The 18,579-nt window shown below is 40.7% G+C and overlaps 1 protein-coding gene across 1 annotated transcript in view; it reads left to right on the top strand.

Moving 5' to 3' along the window:
* The window catches only part of ddhd1b (DDHD domain containing 1b), a 64,803-nt gene that overhangs the window by 13,753 nt on the left and 32,471 nt on the right, over positions 1 to 18,579 (top strand). The window contains exons 4-7 of the mRNA XM_057822484.1: positions 6,282 to 6,429; positions 6,508 to 6,617; positions 10,190 to 10,296; positions 10,667 to 10,923. Of these exons, the coding sequence (XP_057678467.1) occupies positions 6,282 to 6,429; positions 6,508 to 6,617; positions 10,190 to 10,296; positions 10,667 to 10,923 (622 nt within the window). The remainder of the gene's footprint in view (positions 1 to 6,281; positions 6,430 to 6,507; positions 6,618 to 10,189; positions 10,297 to 10,666; positions 10,924 to 18,579) is intronic.

Below are 18,579 nucleotides of genomic sequence, written 5' to 3' on the forward strand. Positions count from 1 at the left end.
GACGGTAAACCACTATGAAAAGAACTGGTTTTTGGTTCTTCCAGTTAGCGTCTATAATTGATAGTGCTAGGCTTTCAAAGGAGTTATAAATGTAATTAGATTGACTTTTTGGGCTCATACCTAAACAAGAGTGTGATATTACTGCCACCCCCCCCTCCACGGCCCGTGCTTCTAGCTGTGTGAAAATTCACGTGACTTGGGGGTGTGGATTCATTAAGTCTAACAAAGTCATCCTGCTGAAGCCAAGTTTCAGTCAGGGCCAAAATATGAATATTATAATCCCCAATTAAGTCATTAACTAACAGAGATTTGGGCGAGATTGACCTGATGTTTAATAATCCGCATTTTATATATTTATTAAGAGCTATTTTATTTTCACTGCTATCAGGGGCTATATGTATTAAATTCTTTGGTCTCGTTCCCATAGTACTCTGTTTTCCCCTGTTCACTATAAGAGGCACGGACACAGTCTCTATCTTCTGTCCTGAATTTTGGATTTGTGAAAGCTCGGAAAGAGGCGAGTGGTCACTACTAACAGAGTTGTGTTTTACACTACAACACTGCGCCCGGGCCCCCACTCTGAAGTGTCACTTTGGGAGACTTAGTTTGGCGGCCAAATTTCGAGTTAAGAGAGCAGCACCGTCCCAAGTCGGATGAATGCCGTCTCGGCGCATGAGCCTGGACTTGCCCCAAAACGCGTGCCAGTTATCAACAAAGACTATATCGTTTTCTGGGCACCATCTAGACAACCAGCGGTTAAATGATGAGAATCTAGAGTACATCTCATCATTGACCAAATTAGGCAGAGGACCAGAGAAAACTACGGTGTCCGCCATCGACTTAGCAAGTTTACACACCGAGGCTACGTTTAATTTAAGCACCTCAGACTGTCTCCGCCGGGCGTCGTTACCGCCTGCGTGAATCACGATACGGCGGAACCTCTTCCTACTCTGCTTTAAGAGCCTGAGGTTTCCTTCGATGTCACCGACTCTGGCCCCTGGGTAACACCTGACAGACACCGCCGGGTGCTTCACGTCTCCAACTATGGAGCTTCCAATTACGAGAGTGTCTGGTTCAGACGGTGTGTCGCTGAGGGGGGCAAACCTATTGCTGACGTGAAGCTGCTGGTGCACTAAGGTTGTGCGTTTACCACTGCGCTTCCCCCGTACAGTCACAAATCCGTCCTTAATTTCCCCCGGCTGCACGGGGCTCGCTGGGGGGCTAACTGCGCTAGCAATCCTACTACTGCAAGCACGACCTGCGGGCCCTGCCACTACCTGGCTATAGCTAGGACTAGCTTTCGTCTCTAGAGTGCAGAGCCCCATACCATTACACTACCACCACCAGCCTGAACCGTTGATACAAGGCAGGATGGATCCTTGCTTTCATGTTGTTGACGCCAAATTCTGACCCTACCATCCGAATGTCGCGGCAAAAATCGAGACTCATCAGACCAGGCATCGTTTTTCCAATCTTCTATTGTCCAATTTCGATGAACTTGTGCAAATTGTAGCCTCAGTTTCCTGTTCTTAGCTGAAAGGAGTGGCACCCGGCGTGGTCTTCTGCTGCTGTAGCCCATCTGCCTCAAAGTTCGACGTACTGTACGTTCAGAGATGCTCTTCTGCCTACCTTGGTTGTAACGGGTGGTTATTTGAGTCACTGTTGCCTTTCTATCTTCTCGAACCAGTCTGGCCATTCTCCTCTGACCACTGGCATCAACAAGGCATTTCCGCCCACAGAACTGCCGCTTACTGGATATTTTTTCTTTTTCGGACCATTCTCTGTAAACTCTAGAGATGGTTGTGCATGAAAATCTCAGTAGATCAGCAGTTTCTGAAAGACTCAGTCCAGCCCTTCTGGCACCAACAACCATGCCACGTTCAAAGTCACTCAAATCACCTTGCATCCCCATACTGATGCTCGGTTTGAACTGCAGGAGATTGTCTTAAACAATGTCTACATGCCTAAATGCACTGAGTTGCCGCCATGTGATTGACTGATTAGAAATTAAGTGTTAATGAGCAGTTGGACAGGTGTACCTAATAAAGTGGCCGGTGAGTGTATATCATATAGTTAATTTTTTTCTGCGCTTCAAAGAAACCCTGTGATTGAATAGGCCAGCGTTAGCGTAGGAATTCCGACTGAAAGTTTTTGTGTGGTCATCTGACTGTATTGTTGGATCTGATTGGTAGAATAGAATAGTTAAAAGTGAATTGAATAGAAGAGAACAGAAAGCCTTTCATGTCATTGTACAGAATACAACAAGATTTAAAGCTGTGCACCACGTAAAAAAAAAGCAAAAATACAGTAAGTCTAATAAACACAGGTTACAGTGTACACAGATTGGGAATGTAGTGAATAAGTGACTAGCAGCAAGTGGTGATGTAAGGGTAATCCGGGCTGAATGATATTGGAAAGAACTTACACTGCAACTTTTTGGGGGTTTGCGATATATTCCAATATACATTGCAATATTAAAACTAGAAGAATTTTCACCAGATGACTTTAATAGCTTTGTTTGGGAAGACTTTGGTTGACTCACCATGACCACATTGTATTCATATAATACAGGCTACGTGTACACTAGGACAGATAATTTTCTCCAGAATATTTAGCCGACTTTTTATACCTGTCCACACTTACGTTTAAGGTGCGTTTAAGGCCCCCCCGCTTCTGCAAGGTACGCCTGCATTCGCGCAAACTACGGATGCTTATAAAGGAGCAGCCTCATATGTTACGTCATCGTCCGCGGGGTTCATCTCTGAACCGGAAACTCATTACTCGCCGGCGGCAGATTTAGAAATTACTGCACTTTCTAGACTGTCATTATTTTGTGATCACTGTCTTTTTTTCATGAACGCAATTGGACGCATCACACAGGAGTGAGAGTGAAGGGAGAGCACGCTGGGCTTTTACGAGCAGTCGCGGAGTTGTAATTGAAATAAAGGTTTGGAAAACAACGAATGCCTGACATGTTACTTGGGATGTTACAGTCGATGCTCAACTGCGCTCTCACCACTTGGAAAATAACAAATAGCAGCATATGGTGTGGTGCTTTGTGCACAACAGTGGCGATTCTGGAAGTGGCGACAGTTTTGACAGGCAGAAATGTCATGGAAAAAAACTGAACTGCCTCTTTGACTGGGGGTACCACGCAGTTCACTTTTCGGGGTTTAATTTTCCTCTACGCATCTTTATATACTCATGTTCGATCGGCATCAAGTTGGGAGGGCCAGCCCCGCAGCTAACTGATCGGAAACAACGCAGGAGACAAGCTCTGTAAAAAAAATCATCTGCGCGTCATCCGCGATGGGAGGACCACAAATGAGCACTGGATTGAAGCATATTATTGAGACGTAGTTTGAAGGTTCAAGAAGAATATGTGGGAAAGAAAAGGGCGGGAATGCCACGTCGTGATCGCCCGCCTCCATTGTTTACGATGCCGTCGTGCCGCACTAAAAATGGCGACGACATGACGTAGTAGTATCCGATTGTTGTACGGAGACAGCAGTCCGTATTAAGCAGCTGGTAATATCACCCGCCTAAATTATTTGTCTGACAACTAATCCGGATAATAGGCATACTAATGTAGCCAACATGCTGTATAGTCTAACTAATTTCACGTTTAAGGCCATTGTCCATCCTAGTGTAGACATAGGCACAGTTTACTCTGGGCTAAGGGGCTTCCTCTGTGAATTATGAAGATTGATATATGTAAAAGGGATGCAGGAGGCAACATCTCTGCACACTAGCTGCTTTTTTGACGCAAAACAAAATTTTATGTATTCAAAAAAAAAAAAAAAAAAATTGCATGTCCTGCGATATGACAGTGCAAATGACAGTTTGTGCATAGATATTGATGTAATAGTGCAAAAATGCTATAATGGTACTGTGGAAATGGGCAGTACCCAGATTATGTGGTCCCCAAATTTCGACAGATGTCTGAGAACATATTGCCCAGTGGGATGCATGTGACAATGTTGTGGCATTAGCAGTGCAATAACAGTGATGTTTCAGTGCAAACTTGAGTTGAGCATAGTTACAGGTTAAAAAACAGTCTCCAAGTAAGTTTGTTTTCGCTGTTAGGGCCCTGTACCAGAGGGCAACAGATTGAAGAGGTGGAAGCTGGGGTGTGTATTAGGCCTGAACGATATTGGGAAAAACTATTGCTGCGATTTTTTTGGGGTTTACGATATATTGCGATATTATATTGCGATATTAAAAAAAAATTATATATATTTTTTTCAAGATATTTTCACAAGATGACTTAAATAGCTGTTTGGAAAGACTTTAGATCACCACAGTGTACAGTCATCCCTTGTTTTTCGCGGTTAATGGGGACCAGAACCCGCCGCGATAAGTTAAAAACCACGAAGTAGCCCACCCCCCCATTTAATTTTTTTTTTTTGTGTGTGTGTTTTTTTTGCCCAATGTATTTATTCAGATTTAGCATTGGAAAGAGATACATACAGGTTGACCCAAAAAAAAGTTTACACTCAGTTGACTGCTTGTTTAAAAGCCATTGAAACATATCTAAATAGGTTGTCATGCTTAAGTGATTCATTAAGGTCACTCAGTGCAGCTGGTAATCTCTCGTCTCTACAATTCCTGTGCTTCTGCTGAAAATGAAGAAAACTTTAGCTGTACCTGAATTGCTGCGTGCCGGTCTGACACCTACTGAGATTGCAGCAAATCTGAGAATATCCAGATGTGCAGTCTACAAAGTTAAAAAGAAGCTGAAAGATATTGGAACAGCCTCACGAAAACCTGGGTCTGGAAGTGCCGATCTGTGCGGACCAAATAGTTGATTGACAAGGTGATATGTGGCCACCCCAGAGTCCAGATCTCAATCCCCTGGATTATAGCATATGGGCAACTGTGGAGGACAGTGCCTGTAAGAAGCCACAAACTTCTGTGGCAGCCTTGGAGAGGTCCATTGTTAGATCTTGGGAAAAGATGACAGCATCCTACATAAAGAAGCGTTCCGCAGGCGCCTGGAGGCTGTTGTGACACTTAAGGGAGGACACATTGAAAAATAGAGTGTACTGTACATGTTCTTTACAATAATGTATAATTTGTGATTCAATTCTAATTCTAAGCTGAATAAACATGGCATTTAAGTTGTATTATGGCAGTGTAAACTTTTTTTTGGGTAACCATGTATAAACATGTTTTTTTCTCACTCCCCCCCCCCCCCCCCCCCAACTTCCCCCCCAAAGTGATTTAAAAAATGTATATAAATAAATGGTTCTTAAGCACTTCAAATTTCATAATTATGATAAGTTTTAAACATAACTGTCCAACCAAATCATTTTTGAACAAGAATAAAGTACTGTAGCAGATAAATGCTTGGCTTTATTAAATGCTTCTGTTTATCTACTTTAGCTGTGACCGTTGAAGTGACATGTAGAACTTTCAAACTCCTCATGATCACTTCTGGCATTTAAATGTCTCCAACGTCCCCACAGTACACACATTCATTCCAGCGCGGCTTCCTTACAACTGTTTAACAAGTTAAATGATGATTGACAGATGCCCGTGTGAAGTCTGCTTCTTTGGCCAGATCAAAGCCATTGTTGTGCCGCAGTGACTGAGAGGATCAAAAGGCTGGGAGAGGGAGGGTAGGAGGCTGTGCGCAGACCAGAAAGTGAGGTGTATGTGGATCAAAAAAAAAGAAAAACTATCGCACGTGCTTGCGATGGGACTATTGCGCACACGCACATCGCGATGGCGATGTTTAAACGATATATCGTTCAGGCTTAGTGTGTATAGTCTTTGACGATGCTCCTTGCCCTTCCTAAGCACCGAGAGTGGTAGCTGGTGGACAAGGGAGGAAGGGGGCAGCCGATGACCTTTTGTACTGTGGAATAATGGAGTCGTGTTATTATCGTTGGGACGTCTCATTGGTGAAACTGGTAGAAATGTCCGGCAAAAATTTATTACTCGAATGAGTAGAATGTAGAGGAAAAATGTAGCGTCTCGAGTGTAGCCCAAAGTAGCAGCAAAAGAGTAGCATTTCTTCTTCACAAATCTATTCAGATAAAAGTATGAAATATGGCATTGTAAAACTACTCTTCGAACTACATTTTCCTCAAATATTTTACTCAAGTAAATGTAATGGAGTAAATGTAGCGTGTTACTACCCACTTCTGCCTGGCATTTACACCGAAGAGTTCGATCTCTTTCATTATGATGTGTAATTGTGCACCAAATCTATAACTGTTCTTCACACAGCTGTAAATCCCAACCTTGGAATCTCATGTGTACTTTTGTATCCACAGCTTCCAGCAGTGGGACACGTCTCCATAGAGGGTATGTAGAAGAGGCAGCACCTGAGGACACTCCACCTGAAACCACCCACATTGTGTTTGTGGTGCATGGCATCGGTCAGAAGATGGACCAGGGTCGGATCATTAGGAACACCAGCATGTAGGACAATTGACTGGAAGTCAACACACTATTCAATCAAGATTATTTATAAGAGCCAGTAACTTACTTATTTTGCAGGATGAGAGATGCTGCCAGAAAGATGGAGGATAAGCACTTTCCTAATCGCACTACAGAGCATGTTGAGTTTCTTCCTGTTGAATGGCGATCAAAACTGGCTCTTGATGGAGGTATTTGACACTCTATATAGTGGAAAACTCTTTGTCTTTCATGCTCCTTAACATAATGGCTTGAATGAAAGAAAAGAGCTGTGAGTGATACTGTAGACAAATGTGCTTCCTTACTGTAAATATAATAAGTAGCAGAATAACAGTCATATTTAAGTTACGGGAAGTGCAATAATTATTTAACAAAAGAAGCCAGATGAAAAAACCTGGGCACTCCAACAGGAAAATTACATCAATATTTAGTAGTTTGCTTTTGCAAGAATAACAACCCTTAAAGTGCCTGCGACAGCATAAAAAAAATCTTAAATAGCATTATTATGTGAATTAAAACCATATTTTGAGACGATTCGACTAGAGCTGTCCCGACTAGTCGACATTGTCGACGTCATCGATGACGTAAATCCGTCGACGAGCACAACATCCCGTCGACGGCTAATGAAGGGTTAAAAAAATATATGCGTGGAAAGTTCAGAATGTCGCACGATTGGTATGCAAGCGGGGAAAGCGGCACAAAGCCAAAAAAGCGCACCAGAGTCCAAAACATTGACTTATTTTTAAAGAAACAAAGGAGGGTACACTGTTGTGTCCTGTCTCTTCAATGCCAAGCTTAGCTGCACGTCGGCCGTGAATGATTACAACAGGACATTGTAAGTCCGTCTAACTAACTAATGACATGTTTTATTGAAGTTGCTAAGCCTGTCGCGATATGCAATAAGTCCATTTATCGCGTGGTAAATAAAAATGAGGGCGGTCATTTTCACGGTTGCGTTTTATCGCTGCGCGCGAGTGTGTACATTTGTGCATATGTGCTGATGGTTTTCTCTCATCAACACGCTGTAGAATTAAAGTTCAGACATACAAAATAAGAAAAAACATCTATATTAAACACTATATACGTTAGCATTGCTACTTTGAGGTGAATGGGGAAAAAAGACGACCTACTTTAGCCGACTATAAAACATGCAGCCTTCTCCAAAACTTGCAGTCAAAAGGTGACACTTCAAACATGAAAAATCGCTGGTTAACAGCATTTGCAAAAGGCAAAAATATCTATTACTGACAACACATGCAGTGACAAAAAGTGCTTTTTTGCGGAGTGTAAAGCTTAAATTAGCGGTTTAGCGAACGTACTTCCGGTGAACATTTCAAAATAAAAGCATGTAATGTTCGTCATATTCGTAAATAACGATTTCTGGCGTTAATCCCACATACTTCAGATTCTACACTAAGAATGCCTTTAAAATGACACCCTTTATGAAAATTCTGATTGGCAATGAATAATTATTATAATACTATTATATATAGTACTACAGTATACTATAATATTAATGCTAGGTATTTTTTTAAGAATTGTTTTAAATCATTTTGGAAAGGTGAAGTCAGTGTTCTGAATCTGTTTACATTCCATTCTTTTGCACAAGTTAATTCTATCAGCATTTGAACTCATTGTTTATGTGTGATTTATAATTGTTATTTATCTGTTTATTTGTACTTTAATCAAGAATTTAAGTGTTCCAAAATGTTGTTTTGAATTGACAAGCGTAAAAAAAAATTTCATTGCTAAATTAGTAAAAATAAAATATAAAAATTTTTAAATTATAAGATTAGTCGACTAATCGTAAAAATAGTCAGCTGACTAATCGGGAGAAAATTAGTCGTTTGGGACAGCCCTAGATTCGACTATATACAACAATCTGGCAAAGAGCAGATGACGAGAAATTAGTTTTTTAATCTGTCATTTAGCCCCTGCCTGTCATTATAGTGCTCTAGCATCCCCAACTGGAGGATGACGTTGGCAGGGTCACGGTTTCATCTGATTTACAATTCAGCCCATTGAGGGGGAATTATTCAGAACGAGGAAAATGCGACGAAGAGAGCCGCAAAACGTCATTGTTTCAGTCTCTCTACTCCAATATTTTTACAGGATATTCTTTTTATCGAAGTATTTTTCTCCAATTGCTAAATAAATGGTTTGGTCATGACAAAACAGTCTTGTGCTAAATGGAATACGAAATATTAATGTGCTAAATGGAATACGAAATATTAAAAATGCATTTATTCAGTACGACATGGCAAAATTACTCCATAATGGTCAAAACTGTCGACTTCTTGCACCTCCTGAACGATATTTTAGGTCACCGGAGTTAGTCCGACTTTTTTCATTTTCCTGCCCTGGCTTCGGAGAGCGTAAACAAACCAGGAGGCGTGACAGCTAGCCGACATGCTAACCCGAACTGAGCGGCGTTTCCAAGTCTCATTCTTGCCTTTTGAAAAATCACACAAAACTACCCCGGTCATATCACATGGCGGCAGCGAGCAAGTTACACCTCGTCGTTCCCCTGCTGCGGGCAGGAGCGCTCGTTTGCCGGGGAAGCAGCTGGAGAATGAGCGCCGGACAAACCGGCCGACGTTGGAGGAGTGCGTAGCTGCCCAAGCCCAACCCGAGGATAGTGGTCTATTGCTGAGCACACAGAGAGGGCAGAAGGCAGCTGAAAGTCTGGACGATATGGAGAACTGCACGAGCATAAGCCGAGTATAGCGCTCTCCCGGTGGGCACACGAAGTGGACCAAGGGCGGTGTGTGACAAGCCGCTGGTCGTCAGCCGAGTGGCCTTCTCGGTGAACAAGGAGCACACACAAAATGCAAGCCACCTTCATATTAAAATGTGTGCCATGATCCCAGTATTTGACATAATACAAGACACGATGTTTACTCAATTCCTTGTTAGTCCAATGGTCCAACAGTTGTCGGACTTGTTTTGGCCAATATCAGGGTGAACGGGAACTTTTTGAAACCCTAAAAGCCTCACACACCTCTCCCTGGTGCAGCAACAAAACCCTGCAGCACATTTGGCTGGCGTGATGCGAAAAATAATCGAATTAATCCGCAAAATCAGCTGAATCCGTAGTCCATCTGCATGCTATAAAGCAATGCTGTATTGTGAGATGCTGACCTGGGTGACGACACATTCGCATTCATCCTCAAACGGAGATGGGAGCCGGAAGTCACTCATTTTCATGGCACGGGATTAAAAAAAATTGAATGAATAAAACAATCGCTTCCACACATATCCAAGCGGTCCATTTTTTTCAGGAGCATAAAATACCGCTTGAAATATGAAATAAACATGCTTTTTGCTGACATAGGGACTTTAAACACTTTCTATAACTTATAATGAAGGTGTGGATTCTGGATTAAGGTATTTTGGAACATTGTTCTTTACAAAACATTTCCAGTACAGTCAGGAAATGAAATCTTAATTAGCATTCTCTACTTTCACCTTCCTTCAGAGAAGGTGATAGCTGCATGCTTATCTTATCCAAATATAGTCAGAAAGAAGACAAAATAATATAGAAAAACAATGGAGAAATGTACTGTATATACATTAAGTAAGATGAACAAATATATTGGAAATTTTTTTTACTAAAAACTAAAAAACACCAAAACCATTTATGACCAATCTCAATCCGGTTTCTGCCCCCTTCACAGCACTGAAACACTTTTATTTCATATCACCGTTTAAGTTGAACCGTTACATTAATGTATGCTTAATACTGTAACGCATGCTCTTGCAGACATGGTTGACACCATCACGCCAGACAAACTCAGAGGTCTCAGAGATATGTTGAACAGCAGCGCCATGGATATTATGTACTACACTAGCCCACTCTACAGAGATGAGGTGAGACTATTTTATGACTACTTCTAAGTATTGTATTTTCCGCATTATAAGGCGCACCTAAAAGCCTTAAATGTTCTCAAAAGCCGATACTGCGCCTTATAATCCGATGTGCCTTTATTTATGGATCAATATTGATCAATCATGGCATGACATTCCCTTTAGCGCAGCTTCATCTAGTGGATGCATAATGCAACCCCAACAACTACTACTACTGTGCCTTATAATGCGGTGCGCCCTATATATGAAAACAGTTTTAAAATAGGCCATTCATTGAAGGCATCGAAATGCAGCAACAATATCAATACAATACATTGTTAACTTATTCCATATGTGACTAATTTTCATTGTGTGTTTTTGTTTGTGTATATAGATTACCCGAGGTCTGACTCTAGAGCTGAACCGTCTTTACTCACTTTTCTGCTCGCGGAATCCAGACTTTGAAAAAAATGGGAAGGTCTCAATTGTGTCACACTCTTTAGGCTGTGTCATCACTTTTGACATTATGACTGGCTGGGACCCGGTGCGCTTTCACCATTTAGAAGTGCCAGATCCTGAAGAAACAAAGGCCCGTTGGCCAAGTGATGAAGAGCGCCATCTTCAGGAGCAGCTTAGACTTACACGTCTCAGGTATTTGCAAATACAATTCATCCATTTGTTTTCTGTACCGCTTTTTATCACGAGGGTCTGAAGAATATCCCAGCTAACTATGGGCAGGAGGTGGAGTACACCCTGTGCTGGATGTGAGGCAATCACAGGGCACACATCAATTGCATTTCAAGTTATTCACACATCATTCAAAGTATACAATACATGTCATATACTAACACTAGCACTAGCACTAACACTATTTAGTGTCTGATGATCGCTCAGCACAGACCTTTAAAGACTAAAGCAACATATTCTCTATTGCCAGCACAAGTAAACAAATCTTAACGTGTTTACAAACTAGTAAGATGGCGCGCAGCTAGAGGTTAGATTTTGTGCCCGAACCCGAACCCGACCCGACCCGACCCAACATTCGGGTCTGGTCGGGCCCACATTTTAAGCATTCACGTTCGGGTCAGTTCGGGTCGGGCCGCCATGCCGGACTAATAAATTATTTAAAAAAAAAAAAAAAAAAAAAAAGGAGAGCAGGCTCTCTGTATTGCGCTTCTGCTTGTGCGTGTGCACGAACGCCGTGGCGCCGGCCGCTTTTTATTCTTGTCCTCCCGCTGTACCGCTTGCGCACGACCGAGGTGCCGCCCTCATTTTCATTTCCTTGTCAGAGAGGCGCGTCCATGTGAGAACAATATCCCACACACTCAGAAATATGTTTAACAAACTTTCCCAGCGTTATTTCGTTGTGTGAATGCTTTGATAATTCTCAAAAAAATATGTAGATTATTTAAACATTAAGAAAACTTGCGTTTTTTTCTGCCAACTCGAAGAAATGAAAATAAATTGCTGCTGCTGCGTTTTTTCCGCGTCACTCAAAAAAAAAAAAAAAAAAAAAAAAATCGGGTTTTTCAGGCTCGGGCCTGCAAATCTAGTTAAGTGATCGAGCTCGGGCCGGGTCGGGCCTCAATACCAGCGGGCCGTGTCGGGTCGGGCTGGATTTTTTAGGCCCGAACTAGGCTCTACGCGCAGCCTAGCTAGAGCTACATCCTAAACTCCGGCGAGGAGGGAGAAGCGCAGCACATCTCACATAAATGACACGACCCAAACACTGCTACGATGCAAGCTGATGATATACGTATTATGTGAAAATGTCATGCAATGTGGACATAAGACAGAAACGATGTCGCATTTTCGTCTCTACGTCATTTCGTCAGGCGAAAACTAGCATTTGTCTCGTTATGTTCTTGTCTCCCAAGCCATGTTTTTAGCTCTTCATTGTCACGGATGGTCCGCCTCACGGCGTCTCAACCCGCCTCTAAGCCTCTACTCAGGTTTGCATTGCAGTTTTGTATGCTACACAGATAGGCTGCGTAGATGGCGAATTAGCTTTTGCATAGACTAAGTATTTCTCCCCATGTGCTTTGTATGATTACCCTTACACACACGCACATAGACATCCACATTGATTCAGATACTGTACCTACACTACCATTCAAAGGTTTGGGATCAAAGTGACCCCAAACTTTTGTATGTATCATATCACTGAATTTTTCAGAATATATTGTGGTGTGAAAAAGTGTCTGAACCTTTTGGAATTTCTCACATTTCTGCATAAAATCACCATCAAATGTGATCTGATCTTTGTCAAAATCACACAGATGAAAAAAAGTGTGTGCTTTAACTAAAACCATCCAAAAATTGATAGATTTTCATATTTTAATGAGGATAGTACTCAAACATTGACAGAAGGGGGGAAATAAGTAAGTGAACCATCACTTTTAATAACTTTCGCTTCCAACTGTCTGACAGATGGCCTCAGATTTTCCTGCAAAACATCCTGATAAACTTTCAAATTCATTCTTCCATTAATGATTACAAGTTGTCCAGGCCCTGAGGTAGCAAAACAGCCTCAAATCTAGGCCTGTCGCGATAACAAATTTTAGTGTGCGATAATTATTCTAATAAATTATTGCGATATGCAATATTATCGAGCCCCCCCATTTTTTTTTAACCAATTTACAATAACACAGTGAGAATACAGTATAAATTAATAGATCAAGTACACCCATTTAAACGCGATAAATATTTACTCTTAAATTCAAAATTACTTTTTAAGAAATAGAGAATAGAGAAATAAAAATAGAGCATGACTCTTAAGTAAAAAACAACAATATTGATACCGCACAGAAACACAGAATAAATAAAATGTGATAAAAAATGTGAAAAGAACAAACAAACATTGCGCTTAATAACTTAAGCATTTAGGCAAATGAAAACTTTTCCTGTCATAGCTTCTGCAATGGTGTTCCATAGGGATGCAAAGATACAGTTAAGGCATGGTTCGGTACGATTTTTGATACGGGGGACACGATTTTCGATCTGATTCAATACATTTAATGCTCTGTAAAAAAAATAACAATTATATTTTTAGTTTCTTTTTTTTTTTTTTTTTTGCTAACGAGCAAAAATTAAATTGCCATCATATAAACATGCATTTTAGTGCATCATATTTATAGTGGGGAGAACAAGTATTTGATACACTGCCAATGGGAAAACCCATTGACAGTGTATCAAATACTTGTTCTCCCCACTGTATGTGCTTACTTCTTACTGATCTGAAAATATTTTGTATAAAAGTGCTGAGAACAATCTTTACTGTTTGGAAAGTGAGGCAGGGCACACTGTTGATTGCTACAGCTCTCTTAGCAGCTAGGTTTACTACATGAGCAAGACATCCTATTTGTGGTCCGAATCCATCTGTGTCACGTACTGAATTAACAATATTTGCAACATTATCTATAGTCACTGTTATGGATTGATTTGGCCTTGTTAACTTCCATTCAGTCCTGAGTTTAGAATTCATCGATGTAGTATATGGACTACGTGTCCCATAATCACTCTGGGCTCACGTAGCCAATGGCATGGAACTTAGCACATCTAGTTTGCCATTTCATGATATCTAGTGTGTGCGCGCATTAAAAAAAGTTAGCAAGCGCCACTGAAGTCACGTCTGCTCATTACTACACAACACCAGCATATGACAATTGACTTTCATAAACAGGACGAGTTTGCACAGCGCTTTTAATTTCATTAAGCTGTTCGTTGTCAAAGCGAGGTTGTTCGTAGCAGTCAAGTCGGTAACAATGTTTTGGCGGACTTCGTTGTAAATATCCGGCGTTGTGCCGAAAAATAGCCGCCCCGCGTGAAATGTCACTCCTGACGGGAGCGCCCACACGTCAACAACACCGGCGCACCATAGATGGTCCACAGTCACTCCGGAGCACTGACGCGGCCGATATACGTTGAACAATAGGATATAATGGGAACGATTGGCTCCGACGCTAGTTTTTGCCGGACCTGTAACGAAGATGCATTTTGAGCAGTTGGTAACGAGGAATCCTAACTTTTAACAGAACGTCTGCCGCGCGCGCGCACGCACGTGCACACGAGGCGATAAATCGCAGCGGAAAAATTACCGCCTTCATTTTTATTTATCGCCCGATCAATGGGATTATTGCATATTGCGACAGGCTTACTCAAATCATGATGCTCCCTCTACCATGCTTCACGGTCGGGATGAGGTGTTCATGTTTCGTGAGTTGTTCCATTTTTCCTCCACATGTGACGTTGTGTGTTACTCCCACACAATTCAACTTTGGTTACATCGGTCCACAAAATATTTTTCCACAATTTCTGTGGAGTGTCCAAGTACCTTTTTGCGAACATAAACAAGCAAAAATGTTTTTTTTTAGCCAGCAGTGGCTTCCTCCCATGAACACCATTCTAGGCCATAGTTTTACATATAGTTGATGTGTGCACAGAGATATTGGACATGTCAGTGATTTCTGTAAGATTTTAGCAGACACTCAAGGGTTCTTTTTTTACCTCTCCGAGTATTCTGTGCTGAACTTTTGCCATCATCTTTGGTGGATGGCCACTCCTTGGGAGAGAAGCAACAGTGCCAAACTCTCTCCATTTGTAGACAACTTCTCTGACTGTTGATTGATGAACATCCAGGCTTTTAGAGATGTTTTTTTCTCAGCTTTATACATATCAAGAATCCTTCATCGCAGGTCTTCAGACAGCTCTTTTGACCGAGCCATGATGCACATCAGACAATGCTTCTCATTAGGACAATTCTTACCAGGTGTGTGTTTTATAGGGGGTAGGGCAGCTTTAAACCACTCATCAGTGGTTGGGCACACACCTGACTTAAATTGTTTGATAAAAATTGGTTTCAGTTGCTCTTTAAGTCTCCTTAGGCAGAGGGTTCACTTACTTATTTTCCCCCTTCTGTCATTGTTCGAATCAGTGTTGTTTTTTGGCAGCCCTTTTAATTTTAGTCCTGGTCTTAGTCTTTTGGACGATAATACTTATTAGTCTTAGTCATATTTTAGTCATTTCAAAATGTTTTTGTCTTCGTCTAGTTTTTGTTGACAAAATCTCAGACCAATTTCATTTCGTTGTAGTCGATGTTTGCTCAAAATGTTTTTGTCCAAAAATGAATTAAGGTTTCCAACAATTTCAAAGGTTTCCAATAATTTTGAATAAACAGTGACAGATGAGTACATATTGCAAAATATTTTCATTATAGTCCTCGTTGACAAAAACAACACTGGTTTGCATGCTATCCTCATTAAAATATGAAAACTAATAAATGTTCGGGTGGTTTTAGTTCAAGCAGACACTGTGTTTTTTTCATCTGTGTGATTTTGACAAAGATCAGATCACATTTGATGGTGATTTTATGCCGAAATGCGAGACATTCCAAAAGGTTTGGTTCTTCTTTATACCACTGTATGTTAGCTTCATTTATTACGTGTACAGATAGACCCATTATATGCGCCGATATTTGGAAATTTCACATATATCGATATCGGGCCTTTTTTTCAATCTGTCTGGCCGATATGAAAAAATTAATTTAAAACTGGTTATTTCGGCTCAGATGCAGCTGCGCCTCTCTCCTGCCTGCATTCTCCTGCACTAGTATTCAACCCCTTCCTCTAAATGGTTAAATTGTAATGGTAAATAGAGTTACACTTTTATTGCGCCTTTCCACCTTTTTAAGGCCCTCAAATCGCTTCTGGTGACGCAGCACCAGGAGCAACGTGAGGATTAGTATCTTGCTCAAAGATACTTTGACGACGTTTGAGGGCTTTCTTTTCTGAGGAAAAATTTCAGAAAGCTATTTCATAAAACCCCAAATCAGTTGATCTCATGTTTATCATGTATTGACTTAATTTTGTAAACATGAAATTAAACTAAGGCCTGATTTATGCTTCTGTGTTGGGTTGACGGCAGAGCGACGGCGAAGAGCCTACCTCATCATTAAGCATTCGAAGTACTGCGTCAAGAGAACGCGTTGCTCTGTAATTCACCGCCGAGCCACTAGAGCAGGGGTCCTCAAATACAAATCTTGAAGGTCCACAGTTATTTTTTTTTCATACAAACATGGGTCCATTAATTAATTATTTATGTTAATTAATGTTTATTTTATTTATTAATGTTGGTCAAGAATAAGGCAGGCCGTAGGTGGTAAAGTTTGTTTTCTTTTGACCAAACAAAAATACAATGCAGATTCTGATTAAATAACAATACATTAAAAAACATTTTCTTTACTTAACAATACAAAAGAAGATGCAGGTATAATGTTGACACATGTACACGAAATAATTCAAGATCTGTCATTAAGGTGCAAACACTTAACTATTGATAGTACATTTTGTAACTGTAAAACACTGCTGGACAAAAAAGAAAATGCGCAAATAGTAGTACAGTACATGTTCACATGTACAGAACATAAATGACAAGCTCTGTCATTAAGGTGCAAGCATAATAATTATTTTTGACAGTAACTTTACTGTAAAACAATGCTCAATGAGAGAAATGGCATTTGGGGGTCACAAAGCTGTTTACTCACATCATCAGCCAGTACTTCAGTGTGTCTTGTGGTTGATGAATCTGAGAGTGAGATTTGTTTGATTTTTGTTATCATTTCCTCCTTTTCTTTTTCTTCTAACATTGCTGCCATCCCTTCAGTCATACACACTCTTTTATTATTTCTCCACCAGAGAACGGCTTCTTATGTTTAGCCAACACCCCCGACACTCTGAGTGAGCACTCCGTTGCAACGTGTTGTTGTGTCATAGATTTAACAATAACTTTCCTTTACTCTTGATTAGAGCTGAAACGAATACTCGAGCATTTGAGTAACTCGAGTTTAAAAACTGATCCGAGTAATTTTATTCACCTCGAGGAATCGTTTAATTTTGCCAGCTCTAAGCATCACATTTTGCCCGGACTACTTTTAATGCGGGACAACGCGCTGACGCCACGTGCGTAGAGGAAGAAGCGAAAAAAAAAAAAAAAAAACCTTACTGCAGCCGACAGCAGCTACAAACTACGCCGACGTTGCTAAAAACTATGCCCGCATGTATGATGCTACGATGGTAGCAGGTACCGTCTGATGCATCTCATAGATATCGCTTGTACATAGAACTAGATGCAAAATGACAGACTCGGCCGCGTCTGGGTGGCGTTAGTAAACAGCCGCCATCTTAAAGCAGTAGATTTCTCAGCGCTAATAAATGTAATGTAACTGTCACTCGATCATGTAACGTTAGCCCTGAGGAAGGCTACGTTCCTATTAATTATGACCACTGTCGATGCGTGTGGCTAACGTGTCTTACATACTGGCTTTATTCAAGCTGTGAAAACATAGCGCTGTAGAGTGATGGGGTTGTAAAATAAAAATGCTAACTGTCAATTTTAGCTCAGTAGTCATTGCTGGATAAAACACCAAGTAGCACTGGTCCCTAATGTGCTCCAATACAGCAGGTATCATACATTTATTTTGAACACTGCAAAAACTCAAAATCCTATCAGGACTTAAATAGAAGTTAAAAATAGCTTGACACAAATGGAAATTCAATTGAAACATGTGGGAAAAACACCAAGCTTTTAAGTGATGTGTATTATCAAGCGTAATTACATTTTTAGATAAGAAATGTTTTTTTTTTTTTTTTTTTTTTTTTTAAAGATCTAGAAGTTTTTTGAGTGAAAGCAGTGATTTTTTTTTTTCCAAGTCACATCTGAGATGCAATTGTTGGCTGTTTTCAACAATGTACATAAAAATGAAGACATTGATTGACTGAAAATGGTTCAATATTAGATTAAATGTCTTTTTTTTCATGTATATTTTATCGAGGTAACAAAGTAATCGAGTAATCGACAGAATTTTCAGTTGATTACTCGATTACTAAAATATTCGATAGCTGCAGCCCTACTCTTGATAGGACTGCTTCAACCTGTTAACTTTTTGCCTTCTTTTCCTTCTCAATTCTGATTTAGGTGGAAACTTATCTTCAAAGGAGCTGTGCTCTTTAACATTATGGCGTTTCACATTTTCTCTTTTTGTCAGAGCAACTGTCTTGGTACTTGCAGTTGGTAAAATGGACGCATATTTGTTAGTCCAATCCTCATTGAAACGGTGATTTTCAGCATCCACTTTTCTTGTCTTGGTCAACTTTGAGCATGCCATCTTGTAAGATTCAGTCTTCTACTGGGATTGCTAATTGCCGGGAGAAACTCGTTTTTCGCACTGCTGCGGTCCGTCCACTCTCGCTAGTAGCATGCACGCTCTCTCAGCCAATCACCACATCCATGCACGCTCTCTCAGCCAATCAG

The sequence above is a fragment of the Corythoichthys intestinalis genome, chromosome 19, assembly GCF_030265065.1.
Source record: "Corythoichthys intestinalis isolate RoL2023-P3 chromosome 19, ASM3026506v1, whole genome shotgun sequence".
NCBI classification, from domain to species: Eukaryota; Metazoa; Chordata; class Actinopteri; order Syngnathiformes; family Syngnathidae; genus Corythoichthys; species Corythoichthys intestinalis.